This window comes from Lynx rufus, unplaced genomic scaffold (assembly GCF_022079265.1).
Source record: "Lynx rufus isolate CCGP_SWC_20201006 ecotype Redwood Valley unplaced genomic scaffold, mLynRuf1.p SCAF_9, whole genome shotgun sequence".
NCBI classification, from domain to species: Eukaryota; Metazoa; Chordata; class Mammalia; order Carnivora; family Felidae; genus Lynx; species Lynx rufus.
The window spans coordinates 113,402,597-113,430,516 of NW_025814897.1; the positions used below are offsets into that span (position 1 = coordinate 113,402,597).

Consider the following 27,920-nt stretch of genomic DNA (forward strand, 5'->3'; position numbering starts at 1 on the left):
CTGAGAAGCCCTCTCGAAGCAAGGCATGAAAATAGTAATTGCCTACTTCTCAAATGGGAAGCCAAGGCACAGAGAGGGTTAAGTCGCCTGATCTAGGTCACACAGCTGCTCCACGCCGGACCCGGGGTCAGAGCTCACAACCAGCACACTCTAGCCTCTTTGAAATGAATCCACTCCATGTGTGGGAGGAAGAGGAGGGTCCCCTCTACTCAGGGCCATCCAGGACACTGGTTCCCCAGGCTGGCCAGTATTCAAGCCACACATGTGGCTTGTGATAAACAGGACGCCTGGGCCTCCCCGCAGCCCAGGGGCTGGAATGAACGGGCGGCAGGGGTGGGGGGTGGTGAGCAGCAAGGTGGAAAACCACCCTCCAAGCCGGCCTGGGTGGGGCCCGAGCTCTCATCTCTCACGGGTGGGTCTCAGGCTGTTGGGGAAGCAGGTTCTGCCTGTTCCTAATGGAAGCAGGGGAGGCCCCACCCGGCCCGCCCGCCGCCCTGCTCACACCTCCTTCCCGGCTGGTTTCTCCAGGCAGGAGGCAAGCCTGGTGCCTGCTTCCCGGCACCTCTGTTCACTCCCGTGGGCAGGCAGCCACGCTGGGATTTCTTCCTTTGGCGGGCGGTGGGGGGGAGGCTGGCGCCAGTCCCCTAAATACCCACCGTGAGTGCCCACAGCCCTGAAGCAGTGCCCAAGCAGCCCATCACCCCTCTACGTACCGGAAACGGAGCCCTCACGTCCGGTCAGGCCCAATCGGGAGACAGAAACCACGCAGAAGTTTGGACAGGGCAAGTTTAATATAAAGAATTACCAAGTCAACGAAGGCAGTAATGCTTAAAGAGTTTTCAAGAAAACCCTAGGGTCAAGGGCAAGTGCCCAGGGTAAAAAAATTCACCTGGAAGACATCCCCCTCTTCAAGGCTGGGATTCAGATCTCGCTGGAGAAGTCCCCCTGGATGGTACACAGGTTCTCTGGGTCGCCTGAGCCGATGTGTGCAGTCGTAGGCAGAGTCCTTGCAGAGGGCCGGCAGGCCGAGGCTGGCGGCCGGATGCTCAGAGGGCCGGACACGGGGAGGCACGGCCGGTGCCGGGACCTCGGCATGCTCTGGGCGTGCGCCTTGGCTGTCCCCCCACTGCACCCCCCGAGCCGTGAGAGACCAGGGAATGAAACGGAATCACCGAGACTAGAAACAGGAGCCCCTTCTTGGTGCAGCGCGCCTCCGACTGATTCAGAGAGACTAAGCCGTAGGGAGCCGAAGATGTCCGGGCAGCACAGGAGCTCGGGCTGACGACACGGAGGACAGACGTCGTCATCGCGGGCTGCCCGAGGTGAGCGGGGGCCCCCACCCGCCCGCGGAACACGCGTGGGAAACGCTGGTCACTTCCGCTGGTGGGCGCAGGCCCTAGAAACCCCCAGGGCTCGCCGAGGGACAAGGGGAGGGGACGCCCCAAGCGACGGGCTCTTTCCACTTCGCAGGCGAGGAGTCGCAAGCTCCTGGGGGGAGGCGGGAGGCAGCCCCAGCAGGCCGGGCTCGGGGCCCCTCCCACGGGGCGGGGCTTCAGAAGATTCCGGGCAGCAGGCGGTGAGGCACGGCGGCGGTGTAACGCGCCCAGTCGCCGCCGTACTTGCTGGCACAGCGGTGCTCGTCCCGGAGGCAGCGGTGGGTCAGCAGGATGGTCATGTAGACGATGTAGAAGTAGGGCAGCAGGTGGCCCCCGCCGCAGGCCAGGCAGTACGCCAGGCTGCCCATCAGGTCGCCCGTGTAGTTGAGGTGGCGGGCCACGCCCCAGAAGCCCGACACCAGGAGCTTGCTGTGGTGCCTGCGTCCGTCGGCCGACGTGTAGGAGCACTCGATGACCCTGGGCTTCCTGCCCCAGATCAGGCAGCGGCCGTCCGTGCGGCGGAACAGGTCCTTTTGATGGTTGGCCATCCGGAAGATGTAGTAGCCTAGCAGCCCCAGCAGCAGGACGCCCGCGGCGTGGGGGGTGGACAGCTGCACCGGGTGATAGACCAGGTACAGGCCCTGCGGGGCGAGAGGGAGCAGCACGGCCTGGGTTCGCATCCCCCGACTAGCCGCCCCGCCATCCCACACGCCGGCTTCCTCTTCCGTGAGTAAAAGCACCCGCCGCGGTGCATGGCAAACGGATCCGCGTACCTACCTGCCTTCCCACGTGTCCGCGTACCTACACACACACGCACACGCACATCATATGTAGCCTAAGCGTAACATACGATAGAAGTATCATCTGAACGTAATTTTATGATGGTCCACTGGATGCCACCTTGGCGAGGCCACGGTGCCCAGATAGCTGCTGGGAAGGTATTTTTTGAGATAAAATAAAACTTAAACTGGTAGACTTTTGAGTAAAGCAGCTTGTTCTCTACCCTGTAGGTGGGCCTCATCCAATCAGTTGAAGGCTTAAAGAAAACAAAAAAAAAAAAAGGCCAACCTCCCGCCAGAACAAGACTAGATTCCGCCAGCAGACGGACGGCCTTCAGACTCCAGCCGACTCTAACATCCTTGGACCGCCAACCTGCTGGCCGCCCTGAAGATTTCGGACTTGCTGGGCCCCACGATCACATGAGTTACTGTTTCTCTCCTGTGTGTGAATATGTGTATATATGTGCGAATATATACACACGTACGTGTACAGGCATACATTCAGTTGTATGTATACGCATAGATGTGCATAAATACCCCATTGGTTCTGGGTGTGGAGAGAACTCTGACGCAGCTGTGATGTGATATGACACATGATGTGACTGATGGATGATGTGATATATGTGATATGATGTGATAGATGAAATGATACACACACAACATACAAAGAGAGGCCGAAACAAGGCCTGGTTCACAGTGAGAGACCGAAGTGTGATCGCACACGCTCATGACCTATGCACGTTTGTCCATGTACTCGTTTGACCTGTTATCGTTCTGTTCACGGAATCGGGGAGCCCGGGAGCGTGCGAGCAGCCAGGTGGAGACACGGGTCCCGGGCGGACGGCGACGGGCACTCAAGGGAGGACCTGGAGTTACAGACGGCACGGGGACGGGGCACCCGGAGCCCCAGCCCAGCTCTGCTGCGACTCCCCTGCTTCCCCGGGGGCCCCTGGTTCCGGATGCTGCACAGAGAGGATCAGCAGTTCACGTCACCGGGCCTCGCACGACCGGCTGTAAGCACAGAACCCCTCGCCCGTGCGGGCCCGGCGCAGGTCACCGAGCCTTCCCACGTTGCTTCCTGCCACTGTCGCGCAAGCCGCCCAGGCAGCCACCCTGCTCGCTGCCGGCTAAGCGAGAGCCCTGACCACACCCTCTCTCTGACCCCGGACGTCCTCACTCACAACATGAGCAGGTGGCACCCGGCCAGGGCGTCCAAGCTGCCGCAGCCAGCGCAGCAGAGCCGGGGCTCTCGCGGGAGCTGGGAGGGCGTGGGAGCCTGATGCGAGGCCCGCCCCCCGCACCCCCCCGGCTGCCCCCGAGGCAGCCCTGCGTGGTGTGCCGGGCGGGCGGATGGGGGTCAGCGACCGAGCAGCCCGGCCACACCGCCAAGCGCCGCTCGCTCCGGTGCCCCCGCACGGCCTCGCCCGGCCCCGACACGGCGCTGCCCTCCTTTTCCAGGGATGTCTGGGGCCATTCAAGGCCACCTCCCCCGCCGGTCTGAACCCCGGTCCCTGCGGCTCCCCAGGCCAGCGCTTCCACACCTTGATTCTGCGATGCAGGCCAGGCCTCTCCTGAGGACTCCAGAATGCTGTTCCTTGGCACAGGGTCTCCCCCTCAGAGCCCTGGCCCGACGTCCTCCTGAATTCTCCGTGCAGTGAGACGGCACGCGTCAGCCCACCCATCTGGAACGTCCTCACCCGCCAGCCTCGCCGTCCTGCTCTCAGCCAGGCCGTGGTTATCTCCGGATGCGTTTGCCAACTGCCGGTGGCAGGCCGGGGGCTCCTCCTGGGCCCTCCCTCAGGAGCCAATGACCCCACTTCTCTCCAGCACCCCTTCCCTGCACCGGGCTGCCTGCTGCCTGGCCTCTCCCACCAGCCGTGAGCCCGAAGCAGGCAGGGCCCACACACGTCTCCTTTGCTCCCACGTCCCCATCACATGCCTGGTGCCACACAGACCCTCGTGAAGTATTTAAGGAACAAAAAAAGGTAAGAAATCCTCTTTTCCTTTAAGCATTAAGATTTGAATAAGTGTGAATATGAATACCACCCCCCATCACCCAGTTCAGCCAAATTATTCCTTTTTACCGAAAGTCTACACCCTGTCATCTTTCTTAGGTGTCATGGGCTGACCTGTGTCCCCCCCCAAATCCCTATGTTGGAGCCCTGACCCCCAGGACCCCAGAATGTGAACCTATCTGGAGAGTGGGTCTATTAAGAGTAAGCAAGGTGGCACGGGGTCACCAGGGTGGGCCCTGAACCCGTGTGACCGGGGTCCTTGTAAGAAGAGGGGATCAGGGGCGCCTGGATGGCTCAGTCGGTTAAGCATCCGACTTCAGCTCAGGTCATGAACTCACGGTTCATGGGTTCGAGCCCCACGTCGGGCTCTGTGCTGATAGCCTGGAGCCTGCTTTGGATTCTGTGTCTCCCTCTCTCTGCCCCTCCCCCACTCAACGCTCTGTCCCTCTCTCAAAAATAAATGAATATTAAAAAGAAAAAGAAGAGGCGATGAGGACCCAGACACGCGCAGACGGATGACCCCGTGAGGGCACAGGGAGAGGACGGCTGTCCACGCACTAGGAGAGAGGCCTCGGGGGAACCCAGCCCTGCCCACGCTTGGACCTCGAGCTCCGGCCTCCGGGACGGGGACGGTGGCTGTCTCTTGTCCACGCCTGTCTACGGTATCTGTCCCGGGGCCCAAGCTCACTAACGCACCAAGCCTCCTTCTTCCTGGAAACGGGGCAGCCTCCCGCCTCCGGCCTCGACTGTCCCCCACTCGTGCGAGAGGGGATCTCAGCACGTGCTTGGCTGTGTCTGCCGAGGGCCACCCTGGGCGTGCCTGGGGACCAGACAGCTGCAAGCCCCGCCAGGCCGGCCACCCCGCTCCTCACCTGCAGCGTGTAGAGGTACGGCAGCCAGACGCAGTCCCCCCAGCCCAAGTACCACCCAAAGTGGTCGTGGCAGATGTCAATGGTTTTCAGGTACCAGGCTTCGTTCCAGAAGAAGTCCAGCACGTAGATGGCCTACAAAACAGGACCCGTCACGTGCCGGCCACGGCCACCAAGGGGCCCCAGGGAAAACCACGCCTGCGTAGATGAGGAGATGGCACGCGGGGTGTCGCCGAGCTCCTAGGTGACGTGCTCCATGGGGCTGGGACGTGAGGGGTCCGGGAGGCCAGCGAGGGAGCCCTTAGCCTGAGAGAGCCTGCCGGGAAAGAGGCCCCAAGCCCAGTGAGGCCGCAGGGCCGGCGCGGCGCCCGGCAGACAATGAGGGACCTTTCGCTGCGTGCTCGCTAGCCCGCTCCCCAGAGACGCACGGGCAGGGGCCCGACTCCCTTCTAAGAGCAGTGGAGTGAGGTTCTTCAAGACACATCTGGCTTTCAGGATTTCCCGGGGCCCAGCAAGCCTTGGAGCTCCCTCCCCCTTGGCCGCAGACAGGCTACCTGCAGGACGTTGACCAGGACCATGGCGTTGGTCACTTGGCCGTGGAGCTCCCGCTGCTTGGCTGCAAAGGACAGGTTGATGAGGGTCCAGGCAACGATCCCAGGGCGTCCGTTGAAAAACAGCTTGAAGTCGAACCACTTCCCGATTCGGGGGTTAAACTCAATGCCCATCATGTAGTCGTAAAAGAAATTGCCCGTGAATTTGCTTGAAAATAGAAACAGCAGATACGTTTCGCTAAGGAGCCCGTCTCGCGACAAGGGGCCCGTGTGTGCACGTGGACGAGGGCGTCGAGCCTGGCCCTCGCGTCAGCTCAGGGATGCGGGCAGCCGGAGGACGCACACCGGTCCCTCTCGCTTCCCAAGGCCTCCCTGCTCTCCCTTGGCACTCGGCTACGGCCCGGCAGAGCCACCCCGAGACCTGGCACCTGAGGTGCTCGCTGCGTCCCAGGAAAGCGCACACTTTCTGCTTAAGTCTTCCCTCAACCAGCTGGGCTTCTCCCCACCCTCCCCCAGGCCCCCTTGAGGCCTGGCGTGGCTGAGCTGCATAACTGGCTTGACTTCACGAAGATTTCGTTGCATAGCCAAGCACGTAGTTTGCGGTGACTCCCGGTGCCCGGGTCCCCACGGGCAAGTGAAATTATAAATCCCGCCCAGGTAGAGAGTGAGCAAGGGTGGCGAGTCCAGAGCAAGGTGCCTGGCTTGGGGGCCCACCACTAACCCTTGCTGGACATTCGTTGCCCTGGTTCCTCCCCCACAGCCCTCCCCAGGGGTGACCAGAGAATCAGCCAAGATGACTGATATGGAGACCCTCCTCGCGAATAACTTGCAGACACATAGGGGTTTCTGTGTTAATGGCAAAAACATTTTCACGTCCACGTGCCTCAGTTATGTTAAGTAAAAAAAGCAAAATATACAAAGTCTACAACAGGTGATTGATCATAAAGCAGCAAAGACGATTAGCATGAGCCACAGAAGATCAGCCTCGTTACCTAATTACCACACAGACCACAAAGCACCGTCATCCAGAGACATTTCCCAAGAGCAAGAGTTAAAGGAAACACATTTTCTTTTTATTTGGGCCCCTAAATGTATTTGGGACTAAAACGTAGGCACCCAAGCATAAGAATCTTGTTTGTGACTGCTTACACCCATCTACAGGAGGAACCCAACCAACATCTGTTGTTGGAGGGAGGGATGGATGGAGGGATTGAAGGAGCCAGGGATGAAGGATAGGGGTGAACAGGTGGATGAACAAGTGGGATGAATGGAATAGATGGATTGAATGGTTAGATGGGTAGGTAGGTAGATAGATGGATTGATGGATGGATGCATTAGATGGGTGGGTGGATGGATGATGGTGGATGGATGAGTGGGTGGATGGGTTAGATGGATGGGTGAGTGGATGGGATGGATGGATGGATGGATGGATGATGGTGGATGGATGGGTGAGTGGATAGATGGAAGGATGGGTAGATGGATGGATAGGTGGGTGGATGAATGATGGTGGATAGATGGAAGGATGGGTAGATGGATGGATAGATGGGTGGATGGATGATGGTGGATGATGGTGGAGGGATGGGTGGGTGGATAGAGGATGGATGGGTGGATGGATGGGTGGGTGGATGGGTTAGATGGATGAGTGGTTGGTTGGATGGATGGATAGATGGATGGATGGGTGGGTAGGTGGATGGGTTGGATGAGTGGCTGGGTAGGTGAGTGAATGGGTGGATGGATGGATGATGGTAGGTGGATGGGTGGGTGGATGGATGGATGATGGTGGATGGATGGATGGGTGGATGGGTTGGATGAGTAGGTGGGTAGGTGGGTGAATGGGTGGGTGGATGGATGGGTGGATGGATGATGGATGGATGGATGATGGTGGATGATGGTAGATGGATGGGTTGGGTGGATGGGTTAGATGGATGAGTGGTTGGTTGGATGGATGGATAGATGGATGGTAGGTGGATGGGTTGGATGAGTGGCTGGGTAGGTGGGTGAATGGGTGGATGGATGGATGATGGTGGATGGATGGATGGGTGGATGGGTTGGATGAGTAGGTGGGTAGGTGGGTGAATGGGTGGGTGGATGGATGGGTGGATGGATGATGGATGGATGGATGGATGGATGGATGGATGATGGTGGATGATGGTAGATGGATGGGTGGGTGGATGGGTTAGATGGATGAGTGGTTGGTTGGATGGATGGATAGATGGATGGATGGGTGGGTAGGTGGATGGGTTGGATGAGTGGCTGGGTAGGTGGGTGGATGGGTGGATGGATGGATGATGGTAGGTGGATGGGTGGGTGGATGGGTGGATGGAGGATGATGGTGGATGGATGGGTGGGTGGATGGGTTAGATGGATGAGTGGTTGGTTGGATGGATGGATAGATGGATGGATGGGTGGGTAGGTGGATGGGTGGTTGGATGGATGGATGATGGTGGATGGATGGATGGGTGGATGGGTTGGATGAGTAGGTGGGTAGGTGGGTGAATGGGTGGGTGGATGGATGGGTGGATGGATGATGGATGGATGGATGGATGGATGATGGTGGATGATGGTAGATGAATGGGTGGGTGGATGGGTTAGATGGATGAGTGGTTGGTTGGATGGATGGATAGATGGATGGATGGGTGGGTAGGTGGATGGGTTGGATGAGTGGCTGGGTAGGTGGGTGAATGGGTGGGTGGATGGATGGGTGGATGGGTTAGATGGATGAGTGGTTGGTTGGATGGATGGATAGATGGATGGATGGGTGGGTAGGTGGATGGGTTGGATGAGTGGCTGGGTAGGTGGGTGAATGGGTGGGTGGATGGATGGGTGGATGGGTTAGATGGATGAGTGGTTGGTTGGATGGATGGATAGATGGGTGGATGGGTTGGATGAGTAGGTGGGTAGGTGGGTGAATGGGTGGGTGGATGGATAGATGGATGGATGGGTGGGTAGGTGGATGGGTTGGATGAGTGGCTGGGTAGGTGGGTGAATGGGTGGATGGATGGATGATGGTAGATGGATGGGTGGGTGGATGGGTTAGATGGATGAGTGGTTGGTTGGATGGATGGATAGATGGATGGTAGGTGGATGGGTTGGATGAGTGGCTGGGTAGGTGGGTGGATGGGTGGGTGGATGGATGAAGAGAAGGCTGGCTGTGGGGAGCACAACCCAAGACTTCCGTGAGAAGGCACGAACCAGTAGGGCTCTCCCTGGGAAGTGCTACACTGAAGCCACCGAGATAACCACACTCCTCACTAAGATTGTTTCAGGCCACACTCATGTTCCCAAATGGAAGCAACGGGCTGACTTCCCTGCTCCCGTCACAGCCCTACGGGTGACGACTCGGCCAAAGATGGACTTGGCCGCCTTCAACTGCGTGCTTCCTAAGGCGGAGGAAGGCCCCCAGACACATAGAAAGGATGTTCCCCAGAATCAAGCGGGTTCCATCAGGCTCCCCCTTCAAGGATTCTCGATCCTCAGGGCCTCACAGCTCCTGTCCCAAGGTCACAGAGAAAGGTTAGGGGTGGAAGCATCCACGTCCCACGTTAGGCTTGACCAGCCGCCGAAGAACGTACCAGTCTTTGGCACTGGTGGGGAAGAAGTACCCCTTGATCATTGCGAAGGTGGAAACCGCGTAGCCGAGGATGTTGGCGCACCACAGCAGCGGTATCCAGTTGTCGAAGATGATGGTGGGGGAGAACAGCGACAGGAAGTGCGAGTTTGCAAACCAGAGAAGGTGCGTGATGAGCCACGCCTGCAGGCCGTTGATTTCATACTTGTTAATAACCCCTGCAGAGCGACGATTTAAAAATCAAAGCGTTTCCGCTTGAAAACGGGAGGCCGGCCCAGGCCCTACTTGCTTTCTGGGCCTCGGCTGCTGCTCGGGGGCCCGTCTGGGACACCCAGGCCAAGGCCCGGAAGCCGGTCAGCTTCCCCTACAGCTCGGGGCCCCGGGCCAAAATGCCAGCAGCACACATCACGCTGTTAGTCTGGGGATTAACTGCTCCTGCTTTTGGGGTCCTTGGACGAGGGAACGGGCAGACTCACCCTTTGGTTCTGATTCTCCCTAGTGAGCTCCGGTAGGTGGGTGAACGGGTGGATGGACGGATGCAGTTCGCTAGGGAGTGAGGATGCCCCTAACATACTTGTCAGCAAGCACCACAGCCTCCCCGCGGCCCTGGGGGCTGTCTGCAGGCAGGGACAGGGGTGGCGTCCCCCCCCTGCAGGGCTCTGGGTGACCTGAACAGGAGCCACCCCTCCTGGACGCCGCTGGTGGCTGCGGTGTTCTCGGTGGGGAGATGCTCCAGGATCCCAGCTGTGACAACCGGCCGTGGGGCCGGGGACCACTCAGCCCTCTGTTCACCGAAGGGCCTGATGTTCCAACTCACGGCCGGGTCAGTCCCAGGCTGCCCTGAGACGATCGGGGCCCGGGGCCGCGGCAGTGGCTGAGCAAAATTCACACTCATTTTGTCACTTTGTCACACTTTCAAGTGTGAGCACACCTGGGGACGGGAGCCGCCTGGGAGGGCAGGCCCCATGAGACAAAGAGGCAGGGAGAGGAGAAGGGAGGCCCGCGGGCTCAGGTTACCTGCGGGGGTCACGGCGCCCTCTTGAACGCCTCCCACGTAGCCGGGCAGAAACTTATGGCAGAAGTCAGGCAGCGCCGAGTACAAAAGCACCTGCGGTGGGGATTTTAAGCTGCTTGACCCATGGCCTGGGGGGTCTGCTGGACCCTTGCTTTCGTTAACCGACGTGACCCGTGGCAGAAATCCAGGTTACGGTCGGGTACTCCTTCCGGAAGTGTGTGGCTCTGGAGCCCTGGCGGCAGGCAGGCCGGCCGGGGGCTCTGAAGGGGGAGGAGCCCCGAGCAGGAAGTTCATTGCTGGCCCAAAGCAGCCAGTAATGAACTTCCTGCTCGGGAGCCCTTCCCACTCACGCTTCTGGGGCCATTTAAAAATTTGCAAGAATTCCCGGCCGTACAAGTCGCCCTCGTGACACGTTTTCAGTGTCGTTTAGCGCATTTACACAGTGAGCAAGCACCACCCCCATTAGCAGTCGCTCCCCAACCCCTCCCGCTGCCCCCCCAACAACCATTAACCCACTTTCTGTCTCTACGGACTTTCGCACCCTGGTGTTTCACATAAATGGAATCACGGCGCCCTGGGGCCTTCCGTAACTGGCTCCTTTCACTCAGCGAATGTTCTCAAGGTCCATCCATGCTGTAGCACAGGTGAGTGCTTCCTTCAGATGGCTGCGTAACGTTCGTTTTAGCCGCTCGGCCTCTGATATCTCTACTTTTAGGCTTCTGTGACTCCTGCTGCCCCTTCTCATCTTTTCACCCAACGGGACCAAGAGACCAGCAATGAGAGGGGCTCTAACGCCCAAAAGCTGGCACCCTGAGGAGAAACCGCGACGAACGGCTGGAGCTTTTCTCCAGGGCAGGAAACCCGGGGTGTGGAGGGAGCCTTCTCCCGCCACCTTTTCCCTGGATTCAGATGATAAACAGCTCTCCCTGTTCACCAGGTCCTCTGTGCAAACAGCTCCTTCCTGGTGAACTTCTGGTCTCAAAGGCCAGTGGGGTCACAACGGAGTCGAGGACGTCCGTGGCCAGGACCGTGTGGCCACCTGCTGGGAACACAGGCCTTGGCTTTGCCGAGTGGGGTCTCTCGTAACCGAGAGCGTACCTCTGGGGGCCAGAATGCTCCTTCTCAGGGGCTACTGATAAGATACACTTCCCGTCGTGCATGGGGCTTCCCCGGGCCAGCCCTGCCTCACTCCCTCCCACAGGGTCTCGCTCCCTACTTCTCGGCCTGTCCCTGCAGGGCTTCACACGCCCCTGAACTACGGGGAGGCTCCCACTGAAGGTGCGTCAGACACCGTGATGCCCTGCCGGGTCCCGGGAAGGAGAACGCCAACCCGAGCCCAGATCCCATTTCCCGGACCAACGGCCAGGACTCTCCCGGCCGGAGGGACGCCGCACGCCTGCCGTGCCCCAACCACCCTCCAGGGAGGCTGACCTGGAACGTGACCCACAAGGCGTAGAGCTGGGCCGCTTCCTTCGTCACGGCCGGCGTCTTGGCCCAGATGTCTGCGAGATGAGCGCGCCCGGTGGCGAGGTCCACCACGGGGGCAGTGAGGGAGCAGCCGTACTGGTCACATGCCATGATGAAGTAGTATACGATGAAAGGGGCCAAAAGCAGCAGAAAGAGGACGCTGGCCAGCGAAAACCAGTCCACCTCCCTGCAACAGCACATGGCAGGCGGTCACGCGGGGGCCCCCCCTGGCCGCGTGGCCTCCTCGACAACGCACCGCACGTGCGGACGGGTCCCGTTGTTTCCAACAGCCGTTCGCTCTCGGTGCAAAAGGCTCCCCATTGCCTGCAGGAACCGCTCAATGTGTGTGTTCCACTGCCAGCTCCGGGGAGGCTGACAGATCTGAGGACATCCACAGGAAGCCCGGAGCCCGGAATACGAACGCTGGGGGGCCTTTCGCGACCCACAAGGCCAGAGGCTCTCCGGTTCCGGGCCGCGGGGGCCACTCACCCACTCCCGCGTCCCCACGCCCTCCGATCCAAGGAGGATACAGACAACAGGACACTGCGCCACCAGAGCCAGCCCGTTTTAGCCAGCTTTTCATTCCTTCTCCAATCCCTTACTTTACAAAATGGGCGACGGCTTATCTCTCGTTAGTCTTAATGATAAAACTCCGTAAGATCCCAAGGGTTGGCCACCTCTCACTAAGATCTCGCTCCATTTTCTAGTTGGGAAGACTGTCAAGGCCTTACCAGGCACGGCCCCACTGCCCCTGAGTGGCAGCCCCACCGTTGGCAAAGCTGTCCCGACTCTTGGTTTGGGGAGCGTCGGGCTGGGACTTTGCAGCCATTGGTCCCTGAGGAAAGAAGACACGTCCTACTCAGATCATCCCACAGAGAACGGCCACCATTATCTCCCACATCTGCCCCTGCTTGGAACTTCTGCAGGACTGGCTCTTCTGCTGGCCTACTCGCTACCTTGTTCTAGATGGCAGGTTCCAGGCAGGAAAGAGATCATAGACTGCACTTCAGTCTCTCTCTCCCGGAATCTGCAATAACCTCCCACGTGGCCCTCCTACTTCTCTCGCTCATCTTGATTAATTCTCCAGGTTGCGGCAGAACGCCCTCTTACCGCATGAACCGGGTCAGCCATGGCTCAGAGGCCTCTTGCGATCCGCTCCTGCCTGCTTTCCCCCCCACCCCTCTCTCCTCATACCTTCCAATCCAGGCACACGGGGTCTTTAACGCCCCTTGGATATGGTTCATCTCGTTCATGACACCTGCTGCTTCTGCTTAGAACTTAATTTACAGGTCTCCTCATTCGGGACTTTTGTAAAATGGCCCCTCCTTAGTATGACTTTTTATATTTCCTGGAGTTAATGGATGCCCCACTTTTTCCATTTGTGAAGATTTCTATGCGTCTATCGCTAACGTTTTTTTGTGAATGCTCTACCACAGCTAATGTACATACCAGCAACTTTTCTACATATTCAAACACAATAAAATTTATCATTTCCATGCCCCCTCTCCCCCATAGCCATTCATCTTGAACCAATATACAAGCCAATCAGTGCTTCTACACTGCCTGTAGTCCCCTGCTGAGGCACTCCACCTGCTACTTTATTTTCTCATGTTCTCATTATGTAGAATTCTTTAATTTACTTGAGTGCGTGTCTATTGACTGCCTCCCTCCATCAGAATGTAAGCTCCCCAAGGGCAGGAACCACGTGTCCTATCCATTGCTCTACTACCAAGTCCTAGGACAGTGCATTCAATAAATAATCACTCTAAAAAAAAGGTGAAAGAACTGAACTTGTCCAAGGGGGAAGCAGTGACATCTACACTTCCAGAATAAGTTCTAACAGTGAAGTTTCATTGGAGGTAAGAAAACATGATTTTAAAGGCTTTTAGAGAAAAGCTCTAAAAGAGGGGCGCCTCTGTGGCTCATTCGGTTGAGCATCTGACTTCCGATTTTGGCTCAGATCATGAAATCATGGTCATGGGATTGGGCCCCATGTCGGGCTCTGCACTAAGCATGGAGCCTGCTTGGAATTCTCTCTCTCCCTCTTTCTCTCTGCCCCTCCCCCTGCCAAATAAATAAACATTAAAAAAAAAATCCAGGATTAAGAATCGTCTCAGCAACCAGTTGGATTCTAGAAGACAATGATGGAAAACTTTAAAAACTTTGAGGGACACTTTTTTGCAACCTAGAATTCCATTTGCAGGTTAATTATTACTCGGAGAAGACACAGGATCCAAGGAAACTACAAAAAGAAAGCCGAGAGAAAGGATGAGGGGATGAGAACTGTGCAGTACACCAGACAGTAACCAGTCCACTTTGGTACAAAATGAATGGCTACAGCAGGAGGGAGAATGGAAATGATGAATTTTATTGTGTTAGAGTGTGTAGAAAAATTATGGATACATATGAAGCTCTGTTATAGCATTCAGAAAAAAAATAATGACAGATGCATAAAAACCTGAGTTTTTAAGTGGGAAAAGTGAGGCAATCACGAACTCCAGGAAAAATCAAAAGTCATACAAAGGGGAAAAACAACAACAAACACCATAATTGTAGTACGTTAGTTGGCTTAACAGTAAATACTAGCAACTTTGTCATAACAACGTAATATCTGGCTACAGGCTGGTAGATGTTTGGATGCAGAAGGACATGTGAAGTTGGGAGTAACAAAAGCAAACCATTTAAAAATAAGTGGGTAAAAACAGCAACACAGAAGGAACTACAAGAATGAAAAGTATTTGCTTCTGGGAACGAAGACTATGGGATGAAGTAGGGAGCTGTTTATTCTATGCATCAGCCTTTTAACACTAATTTCTTTTGGAAAAATGTCTTTTGGAAAAAGTACTTTAATACAAAGGTACATTCGTTAAAAAAAATTTCAGCGACAAAAAGCATTTTCATCTGCAGTGTGGGAACTGTACCCGTTATCACTTAATTTTCACAGGTTAGTTTATGGAATGTCTGTCTATGATGTACAAGGCAGGGTGAAGAACTCTTTATGGACCTTCCAACTCTACAGCCCCAAAACCGAATACAGAGCCTGGTGCATGGCAGTCACCTTGATTAAACATGGTAGAAAACTGCAAAACGGCCAGAAACCTATAGGCTCAGAACTAAGTGTGGTAGGGGCATCTGGCTGGCTCAGTCAGTGGGGCATGAGACTCTTGATCTCAGGTTGTGAGTTTAAGCACCACGTTGGGTGTGGATCCTACTTTAAAAAAAAAAAAGAACTAAGTGTGGAAAGGCCAAACAGAAAACGCTGCTAAAAGGAAAAAGTGTATCTTCTACAGGTTAAAATAAGGCCAAATAAGTATTTTTTGAGATTACAGAATTCATTCACCCAGGAGTCCCCTCAGGCATAAGCAATGAATCCTATAATCAACATTTAAGTCATATTCTTGGCAAAAGGTATGTGGAAACAGGGGAGAGGGAGGTATTTGGGGTATATTTTATTTTATTCCTAAGACTCACAGACAGGAGTTGATGAACCAGCTGTCTACTTTTTCAAAGCTAAAAAGTCACTGTCTATGCCCATGAACAACAGTGCTGAGACATGCTTACCTCCAACCTCTTGTGTAGGGATTTCACAACAGAATTGAAGTCTTCCTTCTCGAATGGGCCGCTCTAAAATCTCTAGACTCTTATGATTCACAAGGCCTGCTTGACCCTTCTCAACCCACTGAACAAAGTCCTGCAGGGACACAAAGATGATAAATACATCAGGTTGCTGACATTTCAGGACCGAAGGTAGATTAGGACCCACACAGTATTTATTCAAGGCCTGTTGGAACCAAGCGAGAAGTACAAGGTCAGCGTGCCAAGGTTCAAAAGTGGAAGACAGCCTACACAGGAGGGGAGGAGGAAGGGAGTATTACCACCCAGCTTCTTTGCCTGGTACACACAGTACCTGGCAAATGGTAGGTACTTGATGACAATGGGTGGCACTGAATAGAGGTCTCCATGGAGGCGTCACCTCAGACATGAGCCTTAACAGGCAGCTGCAGACCTGACAGACAGCAATGAACCAAAAGGCATTTCCTTTGAAGACATATACCAAGCGGCCACGTATGCCTCTGCAACATTTCTAGAAGCTTGCTCATGCGTGCATCAGCCCGAATCAAGCCCCCTAGAGTTAGCACATTCCATTGGTACATTCTAGGAGCCAGTGAGAGCCTAAGAACACAGAGCAGCAGCAAGAGTGACCTGGGCTCGGAGCCTGGCCCTCTGTACACTCACGGGACCCAGTGACCTTCCTGAGTGTCTGGCGTCATGAAGGCCTATGTGCATGAGGTTCTGTTATTAAAGCTGGATGAGGGATGGTTAGTGTCCCACACTAAAGATGAGCCAGGGAAATGGATGGGGCTTTCCGGCACCCCGGTCAGCTCTTTCAACTGGTTTTTTAGTTCCACGGGCCAAAGCTAAAGGGACATCGGTCCTGAGGGTCTGAGGATGATGCAGTATAAGTGCCTGACCGCAAGCTTCTGACTGCCAAGGCAATTGTGGCAAAGACATCCATCCCAAATAAACATATTGCTGCTGCTTGACCCAGCTACCAGCAAAACGACCAGAGAAGGAACCAGGCCACTCCCACCCTTTCAGAAAGCCCTAGAAGACCAAGATGGCTGACCGCTGCAGGATTCACTTCTTCCCAAGCCCCTATTCCCACTCTTATGTTTTAACTGGCCAATAAAGAGTGAACCCATGAAACCTCAGGCCTCCACCCTTGAGCCTAAAGAAGGCAGAGCCCCAGATCTATACACACACACACACTCACACTCTCTCTCTCTCTCTCTCTCTCTCTCTCTCTCTCTCTCCCCACCCATGAGCTCACTGTGGCTCTGGGCATTCTGTGTACCCTCCAGGACCTGTGAGTGATAAACCTTGCTCCTCGGAGCTCCCCAGTGCTTGTTGCTAAGGTGGGTCCTGCAATTATAAGGACCCAAAGGATGATCCAGCCATGCTGGTGGGGAGGGGGGACTCGCCACAGTAACATGAGCCCAGGAGGGTGCCTCGGGCATTCCCGCCCACTGCATCACTATCTATGGGCTGAGACCCACACAACAGATGACTTAGCACCTTTTTGGCATCTTGAAGATGTAGTAATTTGGGGATGCACTAGACACCAGGACCATGGCAGAGATCCTGGGGGCTGGTGCAGTAAATGCCCGGGGGGTCCCTCGGTCACCATCAAGGCTGTGAGTTCTCAGCAGGACCGGATCCTCCTGCTCGCTTAGAATTCGACTTGTGGCAACACTTGCCAGGCCTGTTTTCCTCATCCACAAAGCAGCTGTCACCCACTTACTCAAGGATATGAGGTCATGGCACCGAGTGCTCAGAGCCCTCCCGGACCCCATAAATTCCTATGAGTAGATGCTGGGTGGACAGGCAGGTCTACCCGGCCTCTGGAAAGAACTATCTTCGCACCAGGAGAGCAGCTAATCACCCTCTCACAGATTCTGATCTTTATCATCCGTTTTCATCTTAGGTTCAGTTTGGGCAGGTCTGTATTTCTCAGTCTCTATTACTCTCAGACTAACAAGTCTCCAAACCTGACCGGGTGCTGTTCAGAGAAGGTTCCAAGAAACGCTCTTGGCTGCCTGCTAGAATAGTACCTGGCACTGCACCCAGGAAGATTAGCTGTTATCAGCAGTTATTCTGAACTTTACAACGGGCCTCTCACGGCCCCTGTTTCTCATCGCCCATAACCCAGCCATTCATGTATTTTTGGAAAAAAAAACAAACAAACCAGACTCGGACTTCAAGCCGTATCACAAAGCTGTCATCATCAAGACAGTATGGTCCTGGCACAAGAACAGACACTCAGGTCAATGGAACAGAACAGAGAACCCAGAAATGGACCCACAAACGTATGGCCAACTAATCTTTGACAAAGCAGGAAAGAATATCCGATGGAATAAAGACAGTCTCTTCAGCAAGGGGTGCTGGGAAAACTGGACAGCGACACGCAGAAGAATGAACCCGGACCACTTTCTTAAACCAGACACAAAAATAAACTCAAAATGGATGAAAGTCCTAAGTGTAAGACAGGAAGCCATCAAAGTCCTCGAGGAGAAAGCAGGCAAAAACCTCTTTGACCTTGGCCGCAGCAACTTCTTACTCCACACGTCTCCGGAAGCAAGTGAAACAGAAACAAAAATGAACTATTGGGACCTCATCAAAATCAAAAGCTTCTGCACAGCGAAGGAAACAATCAGCAAAACTAAAAGGCAACCGACAGAATGGAAGAAGATATTTGCAAACGACACATCAGATAAAGGGTTAGTATCCAAAATCTATAAAAAACTTCGCAAACTCAACACCCAAAAAACCAAATAATCTAGTGAAGAAATGGGCAAAAGACATGAATAGACACTTCTCCAAAGAAGACCTCCAGATGGCCGACCGACACATGAAAAAATGCTCCACATCACTCATCATCAGGAAAATACACATCAAAACCACCGCGAGACACCACCTGACACCTGTCAGAGTGGCTCACATGAGCAACTCAGGCAACGACAGATGTTGGCAAGGATGCGGAGAGAGAGGGTCTCTTTTGCACTGCTGGTGGGAGTGCAAGCTGGTGCAGCCACGCTGGAAAACAGTGTGGAGGGTCCTCCAAAAACTAAAAATAGAACTACCCTACGACCCAGCAATCGCACTAGGAGGCATTTATCCACGGGATAGAGGTGTGCTGTTTCGAAGGGACACATGCACCCCCATGTTTATAGCAGCACTATCGACAATAGCCAAAGGATGGAAAGAGCTCAAATAGCCACTGATGGATGAATGGATAAAGAAGATGTGGGATATAGATACAATGGAGTCTTACTCGGCCATCAAAAAGAATGAAATCTTGCCATTTGCAACTACGTGGACGGAACTAGACGGTATTACGCTAAACGAAATTAGGCAGAGAAAGACAAATATATGACTTCACTCATATGAGGACTTTAAGAGACAAAACAGATGACCATAAGGGAAGGGAAGCAAAAATAATATACAAACAGGGAGGGGGACAAAAACACAAGAGACTCTTAAATACAGAGAACAAACAGAGGGTTGCTGGAGGGGCTGTGGGAGGGGGGAGGGGCTAAATGGGGGAGGGGCACTAAGGAATCTACTCCGGAAATCACTGTTGCCCTATATGCTAACTAACTTGGATGTAAATCTTAAATTAAATAATAAATAGATAAATAAGTAAACTGGATATGCATCCAAAAAAAAAAAAAAAAAAAAGACTCCTCAACATTTTATCAAGAAGAAAGTCGCCGAACTGCGCTCTTCTGAGCGGGTCATTTTCCGCTCCCAAGAGGATACAAAAGGTCCTCTTCCCTCCACTGGGCAGCCCCTCGTTGCCCGCGTCTTAAATCTGGGCACCCGATGTGGCGCCCGGTTCTTTACTCACGTTGCTGCAGGAAGAGCTCAGGGGGGCACAGAGCGGGCACCCCGCCCTCGACCACCCCCGCCGGTTCACCTGCACGCACAGCATCTCGACCCGCGCACGCCCCGCCGACCCGCGGGCCCCCCACCTGCTGCACGGCCCCCGCTCACCTGAGCGCCCGGCTCCGAACCCGCCCGCGTCCCGGAGTCCCGGCCTGGCAGGGCCCACCCGAAGCCCCGCCCCCAGGCTGACGCGTTCCTATAGACGACCAATCGGCCCCGGCGCGGCCGGCGGCCCCGAGACCCGCGATTGGCCGCGCGCCTCGCCCCACCCCCTGAGCTGACTCCGGGCCACCGCAGGCGCCACTCGGCGCCGGCGGGCCGCGAGATTGACGGCCGAGGGCCCGCCCCGCGGCTGGCGGGCGGGCGGGCGGCGCCAGCGGGACCCCGCACCTGCTCGGGCCGCGTCAGATAGGGAGGGTGTCAGATAACGAAGGCGGTGTGGCGAGGATGCGCGCAGGGCGGGAGAGGTTGAGCGCGTACCAGTTTGATTTGGGGGTGTCGGAGGGGGCTCTGCTGGGAGGCCCGGCGGGTCTGGTTTCCCCAGAAGTGAGGGAGACGCAGTTTAGGGTCGGGATCACCCGGCGAGGTGGGAGGGGAAGAAGCAGCAGGGGTGGAAGGAGGGAGAAGTTGAGCTGTGACGCAAGGTGGCCTTGGGCGACGTGTTTGCGCACGGGACAGCTCCGGTGATAACAGCACACCACAGCCGTCCTCCTGGACAGGAATGCCCAAGCCACATGCTCCTGCGTCTGGAAAAGGGCACAGGGCCACCCTTGCAAGGACATGGCCTTGGGAAGGGCCGCTGTGCAACTCGAGCAGCCCCTGGAGGGGTGGGCCACAGAAGGTGTCTGCAGGCCAACATTTGGGACAAAAGCCTCGGTTTGCATCCGGATCTGATTGGCACACCTCTGTGTCCCTCATAGTGACAGGTTTTTTTTCCCCTGCAGTTTTTTCTTTTGAAAAACTGTCAAACATACAAACCAGGTGAACATACACTAGAGTGAACACCCATATACCTAGATTCAGCAGCTGACAACAGTTTGCCACAATTTATTTCTGTCACCTCTACCCCACTTTTTATCCTCAACTATTAATTCGCTGCAGGTGACATCCTCCTCCTAAATACTTCAGCATCCATGTCTCACGTTACCAAAATAAAATGCATTACCCTCAGGAAATTTCGCATCAACCCAATGCTATTATCTAATGTCCATATTCAGCTTCTCCCAATTGTCCCCATAATGTCCTTTACAGCTATCAGTAAAAGTCAGTATCCAATGGGGAATCACCATGCATTTAGTTGTCAAGGCTCCTTAGCATTCCTTAATCTAGAGCACAGTCCCAGCCTTTTTTCCTTTTCTTTCTTTCTTTTTCTTTTCTTCCTTCCTTCCTTCCTTCCTTCCTTCCTTCCTTCCTTCCTTCCTTCCTTTTCCGTGTGTCTTTTTGGCCCTTTCCTGACACGACGATTTTGAAGAGTCAAAGAGGCAAGCTTTTCTCAGCTTGTCTTTCAACTTGGATTTGGCTGTTTTCCTCACCCTTGCATTTAGGGAATGCATTTGGGGCAGGACAATGTACTAAAGAGATGATGCGATGTCTTCACGCACCATGTCAGGAGGCCGCGGGATGCCCCTGCATCCCATTACTGGTGATCAGGTGGCTGCGGCCAGAAGTCTCCATTTTTCGTTCGGTAATTAATAAATAATCCGTGGAGTGAAACTTTGAGACTGTAACTATGTTGCTCCCAGATAACCTTTTAGCCAGTCATCTTGCATTTAATGAGGACCCTTGCCTGAGTCATTTACTTCTTGTAAAGGGGTGATTTTCTAATTTCATCATCTTTCCTTCCACGTTTATTGACCTTTTTTTGGAAAAGATTTCCCTCTCTTAATTTCTTGGTCAGTATGGACTAATGGGTTTTTTTACTCACTGAGTTCTCTACTGTCTGTACTGTCATTAATCTTTTTTCAAAAGAGGACATTATCTTTGGATATTGTCCCATATTTAGCCAGTGGGAGCCCCTTCAGAGTGACTCCTTTTGAATTTTTAAAACAAATTTTAATGTTTATTTGCTTTTTGAGAGAGAGAGAGAGCACGAGCAGGGGAGGGGCAGAGAGAGAGACACTGAATCCAAAGCAGGCTCCAGGATGTGAGCTGTCAGCACAGAGCCTGTCTCCGGGCTCTAACTCATGAACTGGGAGATAATGACCTGAGCCAGTTGGACACCTAACTGACTGAGCCATCCAGGCACCCCTCTTTTTTAAAAATAGCATGTCCCCATCATTCTTTGAGCACTTCCTTATTTCCTGCAACAACCAGATGTTGGAAGTGTATTTCTTTCCCACCCTAGGCCTGGAATCAGCTGTTGGGGGCAAGAGATCTTGGAGCAGAAGCCTGAAAAAAACTGAGGGGTTTCCGAGAATGAAAGCTACCAAGAAGGAAGGGTTAGAGTGAGGATTAAATTAGCATGTGCAGTTCTCAAGTTCCCAAATTGTCTAGTATAAACAAGTGTTACTTTATAAAATGCTTATTTTGAGAGACAGAGGGAGGGCGCTCAGGTAATCAAGGGCAGAGGGAGAGGGAGAAGCAGACTCCACGCCCAGCGGGGAGCCCGAGGCTGGACTCCATCCCACACACCGTGAGATCAAGACCAAGACCTCGGCCAAAATTAGGAGTCCCACGCTCAACCTGTTGAGCCACCCAGGCGCCCGTGGGGTGGGGGGGGGAATGTATTTTAAATGTGAAAACGTGTGTATGACAAAGAAGCAACGGAAGTCGAGAGAAAAAGACGGATTGTTCCATCAGTGATGGTGAGAGTTACTTATTCACACGGAAAAGGAAAAAACCAACTGGATTCGTACCCTAAAGGCATTCAAGAAGGAAATGCGTTAAGTGAAAGCCGGCTGGTGGTAAATGTGCGGCAAGCGCTTCAGGCGAGAAATGTGGCAACGGCGTGTTGCTGAGCCCAGAAGCCGCCCGTAGACCCAGGGAAAGGCCAGGCGGCCGCGAAGGAGACACCGCGCGCGCCTTGGCACAGGGCCGCGAACGGTGCGGAAGCCTCCAGCACGCAACGGATCGCTCGTGCTCCGGGCCCACCATGCAGCGCCACACCGCAGAAAAACCATGAAAACAGCGTATCTAACACTAGGAGAGGGAAAAGCCGAGTCGCCGAGGCACCCGGGCTGCACTCCGTGGGGAGGTGCGGAATGAAACGGGGAACCGCGCGCCAGGACCCAGCGACCGCCCCCCGCGCTGGGTCGCGGGCCTGCAACCCGGGGCGCGGAGGGGGCGGGCCTCCTTTCTGCGCAGGCGCGGCCGCGGGAGGGCGGGGCGTGGGCGGGGCCTGCCGCCGGGGCTCCGCCGTCCAGAGCCCGCTAGTCCCGGCCGGACCCGCGCGGCGCCCGGAAGTGCCCGGGACTCTGCCGCCGGGATGGGTCGGAAAGTGACCGTGGCCACCTGCGCGCTCAACCAATGGGCCCTGGACTTCGAGGGCAATTTGCAGAGGATTTTAAAGAGTGAGTCTGGGGGCGGCGGGGTGGGGGCCGGTCGTGGAACTGGGGGGAGCGAGGGAGGACAGTAGAGGGGGGCGGAGGGGGACCGGGGTAGGGGGACGGGGGTTGACGGGAAAACCGGGAGGGGGGGAGGGGGGACGGGGTTGGGGGTTCGGTGGAACTGGGGGGACGGGGTTGAGGGGACGGGGGGGACGGGGTTGGGGGCCGGCGGGATGGGGCGGGGGCAAGGTCCAGGCTTGCCGGCTGGCTCGATTCTGTTACACGCACATCCTTGCTCTGTGGAAGCTCGTAGGGGTGGGCGTGGGGACAGGTAAGATGATGCAGAAGGACCACCCCGCAAGTGCCCAGGGCTGCTCGTGAGTTGGGGGTGGTCTGTCATGCCTGGTGGGAACACGTGTTGTACACGGGCACTGGGAAAAGTGTCACCGGGAAGGCAGAGGTGGGGATGAGAGAGATGAGGCTTGCCTGTCCTCAGATGATCCTGGGGTCCCGTGCGGCTTAGCCTGCACCCAACTGGTTCCAAACTCAGGTTTTGCAGTTGGCTGCCTGAGAGACAAGTGACAGGGGGAAAGGAAAGTATGCTTTATTCAGGAACCCGGCAACCTGGTGGACTTATGTGTCAAAGGCCATCTTCCCCACGGGGGGGGGGAGCCGGAGGGTTTTGAAGGGGAAGGTGCGGGAGAAGCAGGTGCCTGGGGGGGAGGGGCAGTCGCATGTGGACATGACCCTGGGCACACTTGCTGGCATCTGCGGCCGCCGTTTCCGAACGCAGTCAGGCCTTAACTTCTGGGAGAGTCCGGTCCTTTTCTCCTCAAGGCCAGTGGTCTGCAGGTCTCAGGACAGTGGGTCAGTTCTGCTACAGACCGAGGACTTAGGTCGCAAGCAAGGAGTGCATGAACGTGAAGCCAGTCAACCCTTAAGACCAGCGGGAGGGCTGTTTCGGTCTCTGGTGCCTACAGATCTTCCTGATGGGCACACTTGGGGAGAAGCCGGCCCCAAGAGGCAAGCAGAGCAAGGGGTGAGCCTGCAAGCTTGGAGACTAGGGTGTGGTTGTCGCGGGGCCAGCATCTCGTTAGCCTCGGCACCAACTTCTCTTTGATGGTGGAAGGTCCAGCGGCCCACACCTGCACGTGAAGGGGCCGTCCTTCACGTTACCCCTGCCGTCTTATTCTGAGTCGATTCCCGCGAGGGGGCTCACTAAGAACAGCCACGACGGAATGGCACCAATGACAGCATCTTTTCGGCCACGTGCCTCCAGACCGTCATCCTTTTTGTTTTTCTTTTTTCCCAACATCTACCCGTTTTCATCTCCTCGGGGCTCAGAGCATATCGGGTTGGAGCAAGGCGGTCGGTGGCCAGAGCGGGGTCTCCTTTCTCTTGGCCTCTTGTCCGCAGGTGCAGTTGGGCGCTGCTGTCCCCAAGCAGAGGTTGCTGGTGCCGCCATAGGCTGTGCTCCTTGGAGGCCTGCCTCCTCCCTGCACGCGGTCTTCCGCATCCATTTGTTAATAAACTACCAGGGACCGACTGCTTCCTCCTCCCCCTCCCCCAAGGGGCTAAGGATCAGCATCTTGCTTCCAAAGGGTGTAAGCAGGGTGTGCAGGGGGGGGTCTCGTCCTTGTCCTTGGTCCTTGGCTGCCTGGGGTCAGAGAGATCACCGAGTGCTTTTTGGTGGTTGTCTGGCTTGCAGCTGTGTTTTATGTGCCCTTGAACACGTTGCAGGTACTGAGATCTTTCTGTCTCTGCCTCCATGTGTAGGTATCGAAATTGCCAAATGCAAAGGAGCAAGATACAGGCTTGGACCAGAACTGGAAATATGGTGAGACTGGCACACAGAGACTCCCAGGGCGGGGAAGGCAGAGGTATCCACATCAGCTCCCCGCAGCAGAAAGGCAAGGAAGGGGGCGGGTGTGGACAGGTGCGGACGTGCAGGGCTGTTTAGGGGCGTCAGAAACCCGTGAGCAGGCCTGCTTCACGTCACCGAGCGAGGGTGCCGGGCAAACCTGGAGCCCCGTGTCGGGTCATGAGAGGAGCTGAGATTCAGCCGCCCGGGCTGGGCCGCTCTCTCTGCCGCCACCCTTCCCAAGTCCTCACTCTCATAGCCGGCCACGAACAGGTCTCACTCGCTGTCTCCGCATCTTTCCACAAGCGAGTGCCGGCGACCCCTTCTGCCCTGCCTTTTTCCAGTGATCGGGAAGCTGGTTCCTCCTTGTCCCTTCCTCAAAAGGAAGCAACTGGTTGCCACACTGCAAGCCGCGGTTCGTTTGTGACACACGTCAGCCGCCCTCCGTGCTCCTCTGTGTTCCCGTTTTGTGTGTCCAGGTCCTCGCCGCTTATGGAATCAGAAGTCCCTCCTGGGGGCTGTGTAGACAGAAAGTGTCTCTTCGCAGGCATCTTTGTGTTAGTCCTTGAGGCCACGCCTGTCATTTTGCTAGCTAGCTTGATTTCTGTCCTCGGACTCCTGACTTCAGCTCGGGTGGTGTTTCCCATAATACCCAAGAGCGTTTTCACCTGCACTGGGCCTGGTCTTTAAGATGCTTCTCAGCCGGCGGCCAGAGCCCTGGGGTCCCACGTTGTCCGAGTGACTTCTGCTCTTGAGCTCCTGTCTCGGTCTGTTCTTCCCACTGGAGGGTTGTCCTCGACGGCCCTGTCCCCCGGGTGCAGTCGCTGCCCAGACACCTCCAGGTTACGTCCTCCTTTGCCCTGTTCTCTCCCCACCCCACCCTCCGGTCTCCAAATCTGGACCTGTCATTTTAAAAGGGGGAGGAGTTTAGCTACAGGACCCCAGGGCGGCATACTTGTATCAAGCAGGGATAAGGGCCCAGCTGAGCTGGGCTTCCAGTGGTTTCTAGCCTGCCGAGCAGGCTCACAGTTATTTGCAGCAGTCTGCAGAGAGGAAGCTGGGGCAGGAGTCGAGCCAAGTCCGTTCACTGGGCACGCTGTCTTCTTGTCTCTGGTGCCAGGCAGCTCCCACCCCAGAGGGACACTTGGAAGGAGAATGAGGGGCCAGTGCCACTGCGGCAGGCTGACTCGTGGGACCCAGAGGCTGGCTGTGTCCTCTGGGCCCGTTTTACAGGCTTCACGGATGGAAGGCTGCCCACCCAGAATGGGCCGGGGGCACCCGCCGACAGCCCCCGCTATGAGATGCCCCTCCAGTTGCCGGCCGGCCAAAGGGGCGAGGGTCAACCGATGGCTGGGCGTCAGGCACGTGACTTCTGGCATCGCGTTGCTGTTTGGTAGCCTGTGTGGCCCGGGAGCTGCCAGGCCATGAATCCCGTGGAGCAGGACTAAGGAAAGGCCGGCCCAGGGCTTGAGCCCTCACGGCACATCTCGTCGACCTCATTCTCATCTCACCACCGTGGCTTTTCCTCTCGGAAGCAGAGGCGGGGAGGCATGCTCTCCAGGCATTCAATATGCAAGTGCCAGTTGGGGGGTCTGCGTCGTGTGCGCAGTTTGCCCAGCACTTGGCACGTCGCTTCCAGGCTGCTGCGTGGTAGGCAGGAAAGCCTTTGAACGCCTAGAAGCAGTTTACAGACACTCCGTGCGTTGTTACTGGCCCCCCCCCCCCCGCCCGGCTCCCGGAAACTGCCCTGACGCCCGTCTTCACCCTCGACGACGTCCCGGAGCGCCGCACGCGTCTCCTGGGGTGCTGTAACGCAGCTCCCCACGCCGGGGGAGGGGGGTTTCGAACAGCCGAAATTTGTTCTCTCGCGGTTCGGGAGAAGTCCAGACTCGGGGTGCTGGCGGGGCCCCACTTCCTCCAGAAGCTCCAGGGCAGGATCCGTCCTGCCTCCTCCCGCTTCTGCTCCCAGCGCCTTGTCCTGTGGCCGCGTCCCTCCGGCTCTAGCTCCACACACACCCCCTTTCTCTGTGTCCTCCTGTTGGATACACGACCTGCCCAGGCCATCTGGGCTCATCTCAAGATCCTTAACTACTTCTGTAAAGACCCTTTTCCCTTATACGGTCACACTCACGGGTTCTGGGGGCCAGGATCATGGACACACCTTTCTGGGGAGGGGACACCATTCGGCCTGCTTCCAGCACAAGTGTCTGTAGCAAGAACCAGGAGTCGCTCTGTGAATGGTGTTTGGAACGATATTAACGATCTTAGCTGCTTGGAAACACGTACCTGTGGACCCAGCCTTGTTTCTTTTGCTTGTAGATCAGTGTGATTTGGGCTGCATTAAAAGTTTAAAAAAAAAATCCACGGGCAGACACTTGACGGGAGAGAATTTCTCATAGTAACTGAAAGTGAAGAGAAAGGGCCTGGGGTTTCTTCATTTCCCGTGAAATGCATCCTCTTCTGTAGCAGCGGTCCCAGCTCTGCTTGCGCAGTGGAATCAGCCAGGAGGCTTTAAAAAGATCCCACTGCCTGGTCGCGCCCCTGCACGTCTGACCCGGTTGGCCCATGGGCCCCGGCCCCCCTCCCCGCCCTCACCTGGTATGTCTCCAGGTCTCACCTGGCCGTTCCCTTCCTCTGCAGCGGCTACGGGTGCTGGGATCATTATTACGAGTCGGACACCCTCTTGCATTCGCTCCAAGTCCTGGCTGCCCTTTTGGAGTCTCCAGTCACTCAGGATATCATCTGTGACGTGGGAATGTAAGTGCTGGTTCCAGGGGCGCAGACGTACGTGGGGGCGGGTGCGTGGGGCGCAGGTTCCGAGGGGCACAGGCATATATGGGGCACGTACATGGGACGTGGGTTCCAGAGGTGCAGGCGGACGGGGGCCACGTTCCAGGGGTGCAGGCGAACGAGGGGCGGGTTCCAGGGGTGCAGGCATAAGGGGTGTGTGTTTCAGGGGTGCAGGTGAACGAGGGGTGGGTTCCAGGGGTGCAGGCGTGGGGGGTGCAGGTGCACCATACGCAAACCCACCGCTTCATTTTCCATGTCGCTGTGACACGACCTAGGGCCTAGCATAAGCAGCGCACAGATGGATTTTTAACCCGCTGTGTCCACGTTTATCACGATCGGTGGCGGTACGTGGACTGTATTTGTTCCCTGTTCTGTTGTTGCCGTGACAAATGGTGGCAGCGAAACACAGAAACAACGCAAACACTTTGTCTTGTGTTTCTGGGCGTCGGAAGTCCTAAATATGGGTCAGCCCGGAGGCTCTCGCAGAGAGAGAGAGGCCAGCAACCCTCGGGGCCTCCTCCGCCTTCGAAGCCAGCGGAGGCTCGCCTCGACCTCCGCTTCTGTGCGTGTGTCTGCACTCTGACCCGTCCCCCCTCGCGTAAGGACTTGGGACTGTCCTGGGCAGCCCCGGGTGGTCCCGGGCCGCCTCCCCCTCTCATTGTCCGCACTTAGTCATCACTTCTGCGAAGTCCCCCTCG

At 55.9% G+C, this 27,920-nt stretch overlaps 2 protein-coding genes across 2 annotated transcripts in view; one reads left to right on the forward strand and one right to left on the reverse strand.

The window, feature by feature from the left end:
* Window positions 1–782: 782 nt before the first annotated feature.
* DHCR7 (7-dehydrocholesterol reductase) lies at window positions 783–19,231 on the reverse strand. Its single transcript, XM_047072383.1, has 9 exons — window positions 19,195–19,231; window positions 15,202–15,331; window positions 12,372–12,475; window positions 11,605–11,827; window positions 10,176–10,266; window positions 9,163–9,376; window positions 5,594–5,798; window positions 5,043–5,174; window positions 783–2,017 (listed from the first exon to the last, which is right to left on the reverse strand). Exons 3-9 carry the CDS (start codon window positions 12,467–12,469, stop codon window positions 1,553–1,555), a joined length of 1,428 nt encoding a protein of 475 aa, XP_046928339.1. The 5' UTR covers window positions 12,470–12,475; window positions 15,202–15,331; window positions 19,195–19,231; the 3' UTR covers window positions 783–1,552.
* A 3,210-nt stretch (window positions 19,232–22,441) lies between these two features.
* The window catches only part of NADSYN1 (NAD synthetase 1), a 36,417-nt gene continuing 30,938 nt past the window's right edge, over window positions 22,442–27,920 (forward strand). Inside the window, exons 1-3 of the mRNA XM_047070902.1 lie at window positions 22,442–22,595; window positions 24,348–24,408; window positions 27,073–27,189. Coding sequence (XP_046926858.1) covers window positions 22,511–22,595; window positions 24,348–24,408; window positions 27,073–27,189 — 263 coding nt within the window. The 5' untranslated portion in view covers window positions 22,442–22,510. The remainder of the gene's footprint in view (window positions 22,596–24,347; window positions 24,409–27,072; window positions 27,190–27,920) is intronic.